General features: G+C 29.8%; 1 protein-coding gene across 2 annotated transcripts in view; it reads right to left on the bottom strand.

Moving 5' to 3' along the window:
- Positions 1 to 5,808: 5,808 nt before the first annotated feature.
- Positions 5,809 to 6,287, bottom strand: part of LOC113378304 — a 426,677-nt gene continuing 426,198 nt past the window's right edge. For both annotated transcript variants that reach the window (XM_026618837.1, XM_026618838.1), the window contains exon 5: positions 5,809 to 6,139. In XM_026618837.1, coding sequence (XP_026474622.1) covers positions 5,952 to 6,139 — 188 coding nt within the window. In that variant the 3' untranslated portion in view covers positions 5,809 to 5,951. The remainder of the gene's footprint in view (positions 6,140 to 6,287) is intronic.

Below are 6,287 nucleotides of genomic sequence, written 5' to 3'. Positions count from 1 at the left end.
CGTTTCGACATTCAATTTAATGTCATCATCAGTGGATATTACGTTGGTTAGTTACATATAGATACATGCCTCGGTACTAGCAAAGTACAGAAGTCGTGGCAGAAATTACATAATTCTACTTACATTTTTGTTCAATAAAACTATCATTTTTCTGTTTACATCATACAAAAAAATTATATAAAAAATGCATAGTGCTGACAAGTTAGTTGTATAAATGTTAGTGCCAATCTCTAGTGCTGTTGTACACTTCTCTATATGTAACTAACCAACGTAATATCCACTGATGATGACATTAAATTGAATGTCGAAACGTTTGGAAATAAAGATTATTTTATAAATCTTTGGCTTTTCTTTGTTTGATGTATCGCCCTCAAGAACTCACTCATATATATATATATATATATATATATATATATATATATATATATATATATGTATGTATATAATGATATTAAACAAACTCCACTATAATTATATAAACCCTATGTTCGCTTTTAAATTTTCATACATCTGCTTACAAACACAGTTTTTTTCTTTTACTTTCAAATCTTGTAAAACCACATACAATTTGCAAGTAACAAATTTAAAATTACATTATTAAAGGAATTTAAAGATTTGTATGTTTGCATAATCATAAACATATTACAAATATAAGCATATTTTTACAACAAATATATTTTTACAAATATATGCACTAAGCATTCAAATATAATAATCCAATAACTTCATATGATGAATCATATGTTAAAACAAAACGCATTTCTGCTCAACATCTTACAATACACTTTATCAATAATCATGTAGCCAAAAATTTGCAATCCTAATCAAATCTTATCAATGGAATTTAAGTTCAGAACATTTTGCAATATAGTGTCATTTGATTTATGGATCTTGAAATGAAATCAAATTTTTGACATGTTCAGTCAATAATAAATATGTTTCCAAGAGAAAACAGCCCTTTCCGGACATTGTTGCATCAATATTAGATTAATTTTAACAGTAGAATAATCAAATGTAGATAAGTTAATCGTTAGTTGAATAGAGCATGAAAGAAAAGATTGAGCACAAGAGCTCATAGGAAGTAAGTTCTGATTGCTGTTAAAATTCAGAGAAAAAAATAAACATTAAACAAGTGAATAATTCCTTGAAACCGATTCAAAATCCAATGAAATACATCCAATGAAAACTTAAATGATAAATGAATGACCTTAATAGAGTATGTGTATAGCGTATGTAATCCTAAATCATATAAGCATTAAGTAGCCGATTGTAAATATTGTGATTTAAAACCAAGAAATCTACTTTTACATATAATTTAATAGACTTCAATATGATATGAGGTGTTATATTTAGGAAGTTCTTGACACATTACTAATATCACCTGCTAAATATTCAATTGTTCTCACAGTAGCCTTCTTGCATCGACTGATATGCATAAGCAGCCATAAGTTATATGAATATGCTCATCTTCGATAGGAATGTAGACCTCATAAATAATCACAAATTGTTAAAAGATAACAATGATCTAATGAAAACATTTCATAATGGTATAAACGTAGATAGTTTTTTATACAAATGCTATAATAAATAACACTGCCACTAGAATTATCGATACAGCTCAACAACATTAAAAGTAAGACGAGGTATCTAATTATCTAAAACAAGCACGAATTCCTCAATCTTATCTTAATAAAAGGATCTTATGCAGCAGCTTATTAAACTTTTAACATAAATGTATTGTAAAGATATGAATATTGTGTACAACTTTTCAATATATTATCCACATATTTAACATCCATCACTTTTGTTGTATGCGTTTGAATTCGAAGTTGCCCATAGAAAATAATGTTAATAATAACCCTAGACAATATCAGAATACGATGTATTCATCATTATTATATTGTCTAGGGTATTCATTATGAATACATAGTTTATATTTTCGACCTCTTTTTCTGTATCTTTTGACTTTTGAATATCTTTTGACAGAAATGTGGCATTTGATCCTTGGGCCCTCTGTTGGTGTTCTTGAATGACAGTATACTACTTGTGGGTCTGAGCTTGGAATGTCGAAATGTTTCTTTATTGCTATAAGTATGTTTTTTTTTATAAATATTTTAACAATAGTGCATAGATAAGTAAACATAATATATTACAAAAATAACTAGTGGTGCATGGCATCGTTTAAGGAAAATCGCTGGAACTTCCCGTACCATAACGAAATATTCCAGAAATCTGAAATGCTTTTATTCTGAATTAAAATTGAAAACCGAATAATATCAGATATTTAAACATTTTTTTGAAAATTATAAAAAAATGCTTTCATCAAAAACTAATTATTTCTTCACACTGTCTACACAGGCAAAATTTTTTTTGAATTAGATCATCCGTTCTCTTGATAACTGCTATTTTTTGCACTTATTACTCCGTATCTCAGAAACGGTTCGAACTGCCTTTGCAAGAAAAACTAATCAGCACGTTTCCCTATCAATAGAAATCAAATGTTTTTGAATAATTCAAATTGATTGATGTGTGCTCGCGAAAACGTTAAGAACTAGCTGTAAGTGGAAATCTGTCTTAAGGCAATTAGGGCATCGTGCCTTAAGGCAAATTGCTGGAACTTCCCGTACCAAAAATTATTTTTTTTTTTAAAAACGATTAACATTTTTGAAAAAAAATTACTTCGAAAAAATAAGATTTTTGAGAAACAATAAATTTGACAAAAAATTACTTTTTTTTTAAAAAAAAAAATTGAAAAAAAATATATTTAAAATTTTTTTTTTTAATCTTTTTTTTTGAAAAAAAATGTTTTCTTTATTTTGACATATGTTGGAAGATCTGAACTTTTTTTCAAAGCAATCGTACTGCTTTAAATGCATAGAGACAAAATATAAAGCGCGTAAGCGCCGCGTCGCTGTCTAACGGGTAAACATTGGTACGGAACCCATAGGAATGTAAACAAAATTTATACTTATTGTTAAATTCTCTATAAAATATCTGATAATTTGATGTGCATATGTCTAATGATCATTTTTGATCGCCAAATGGCATTTTTTTTTACTTTTTTCGTTATATCTCCGAAACCGCTAAACCTGCCCTTATAAAAATTTGATCAAATTTTTATCTTGTCAATACAAGTAAAATGTTTTTTCAATTATTAAAATCGGACGATCCGTTCTATTAAAAACTGAGGTACCGTTTTTGGCACTTTTTGCCCCATATCTTCGGAACGGCTAGACCTACCTCCGCCAAAAACTAATCAGCACGTCTCCTTATCAATACGGATCGAATGTTTTTTGAATTATTCAAATTGCTTCATCCGTGTTCCCGAAATCGTCGACGAAAATTTGTATCCGCACACACATACATACTACGCACACACACACACACACACACACACACACATACACACACATACATCAATTTTTTCTAAGGTATGCCAAAATATTCAGAAACCTCTGAAACGTAAAGATGTATAAAAATTTTCATTTTCGATTTTTTTGCGATTACTATAACTTACCTTACGGGAAGTTAAAAAATTGTATCCACACATACATACATACACACACATACATTTTTCTGACAATAAATTGTAAGTGTTAAGAGTTGATTGCGCATTTCGCCCAGCATTGGAGGAAGCAGTGTGCATCATTTCAGGAACTCTGCCTATCTTAGTCTTAGCAAAGAAAAGACGAACGATTTACCAACGAAGACATCAACAACTGAGTCCTGAATTGACATAAACTGTATAAATTGAACGATGGCAGCAACTGTGGGATGTGGGGCAGATGGACGCATTGTTTCATTCCAATCATCAAAGTCTGGCTAAATCGCAAGCATGGAGAAGTGAATTATTATATTATTACACTCCGCAAATGCTATCAGGGCACGGTTGTTTTCGAGCCTACCTACACCGCTTCAAGCACTATAGATCGCCGAATCGGCCATATTGTTTGGGCGAAAACGAAGATGCTGAGTACGCGTTCGTCGTTTGCCCGCGATTTAGTGCTCTACGGGACGATGTAGAAGAGATATTGAGCCGAAAAATTACTTTAGATACTGCTGTAGAGGTGATGCTGATAAATGAGGTTGCTTGGAACGCCATAGAAAGATTTGCGAGAGATGTGCTTATTGACCTGCGATCTACGGAAAGAGAAAGAGCGAATGGGACTTCGCTCATTTAAAAGATAAGTATAAAATCAGTGCAAGAATGATAACTTTCTAGATTCTACCCCCACGAAGTAATGCCTAACGGCGGTTTCCGTGGGGACCAGAAGCAAAGACAAAGCAGACGTTTTAGTCGGTATTATACCCAGCCGGTGTTGAGTTCGGCATACCCAGACAATGGGATGCATAAATGAAATTCCCTCGCTATACAAAAAAACACATTTTCTAAGGTATGTCAAAATGTTCAGAAACCTTTGAAATAAATATCTGCAAAAATATTCATTTTCGATTTGTGAACGATTGCTATAACTTACCCAATGTGAAGTTAATGATTTACCTACACGGTTACTTTTATTTTATAAAGTTCTAAGTTCTGCTTGTTCACTTTTTAAAATTCTAAGGAATGTAATATTCTACAAAATTCTGAAAAAAATACATTGGACTAACATTAGGCATTTCAATAAATCAATATCAGAAATGGAAATCCCAAAAAATAAATATGCATTTTATTTTAATACTGTCACAAAAAAGTCAAAGTGGAAATATCTAATAATAAATAACATACGCTTCGATTAATTTGTGTACAAAAATAACTTATCCTATATTGTATGTATAAAAATATTTACGTTTGACTTTTTATTCTTAAGTAATTGTTTCGTCACTATTGCAATTCAGTGAACAATTTTTGTCAATGTTTTTGTAAATGTTATTATATGCTATAACTTAGTCTACTTATAGGTATCGTTATTATTTAAAAGTTATGTAATTATTAATCAAGTTTACAGTTAAATGAATATTTTTGGTAGATCAATTGTAGTTCGCAAAACGAATAATTGGTTAAAAACTTTATTATATCATAATCTTGTTTCGAACACTTCTTGATAAAAGTTTCAGATTGAAACTAAAATACAATATCAAATACCTTTCGATAATTTGTTCAGACTTCAATATTGAAATCATAGTTAAAAATGTTGCGAGATGGCAACATTTCGTCATTTATAAGAATGTAAAATAAGTACGATAGTAAAGTTTTTTTTACAAATTATTATTAGCATTTATTAGTTATTGAATTTCAGCAAATCTATTGTCTATGTAATATTATTAAATTGCTGGCCTAATTCTTCGTACTTATATCTATGAAATTCAAAAAATAATATTAAAACTAAATACATGAAAAATCCAAATAATAATTATCTTTAAGTATTTTATAGAAGAAAATAAAGTTAATTATGCATAATAAACACGGCTGGCAAAATATTAATATTACAAATGTGGCTGGTATATACAATCATTTGAAAACAAATTTTGTATATTCACAATTAAATTCTAAATTGTATATTCGGTATGATTAGACCTCTAAGTCGGTTTTAATGCTACTATGAAATAAATGAAATTAATACATACATTCAAAGGTACAGACATATATTCAATAATGTAATAAAATTAAAATTATGCAAACAATTTGTAAATTCAGAAAATTGACATTTGGTTACAACTATATAATTTTGGTACAACTATACAATTGTAGAACTAAATTTTTAAGAACGATTGGTAAAAAACAAATATAATCATATAAAATTATTATATTGACAAAAATATATAGATTATATTTTTGTCAGATATTTCGATTCTGGATAATGCTGGATATGTTGAAATTACTTCATAAAACTGCGGCAGTAGAACCTTCATAAACACAATATGCACCCACAATTGACACGATGCAACCCATTGACGCAATTTAAATTATTATCACTATTAGAACGTTCAAAATTAAATTTGAAAGAAAATTAAGGGTAGAAGTTGGTAAGGGCGTCCGAGTAGAGAGCGTTGTAGGAATCCCTTAAAACAATGATGTCCGTGGGACGACCGTTGAACGGGAAAGGACCCTTCAGGTGCGTCACTTTGGAGTCGCTATTGGATGGTTTGGGCGTTTTCTTGATCGGCTGAGGAATTGCATTTTGTTGGTAAGATGGAGCTAAAAAATTAACAATATAAAAATATATCAATTAAGTGCTTTCTAAAACAAATAAATCATGCGTTTTATTTGAGTCACATTCTTTCCAGGTTTATAGTATCATTTGTTAGGATTGAAGAGATACGTATGTCTAAAACAACTGTTTGTC

The sequence above is a fragment of the Ctenocephalides felis genome, unplaced genomic scaffold, assembly GCF_003426905.1.
Source record: "Ctenocephalides felis isolate EL2017-DRISC unplaced genomic scaffold, ASM342690v1 CF-g0.4_SCAFFOLD_01886, whole genome shotgun sequence".
Classification (NCBI taxonomy): Eukaryota; Metazoa; Arthropoda; class Insecta; order Siphonaptera; family Pulicidae; genus Ctenocephalides; species Ctenocephalides felis.
The sequence above is the reverse complement of the archived record's forward strand: the minus strand, read 5'-3'. Positions and strand labels throughout refer to the sequence as shown.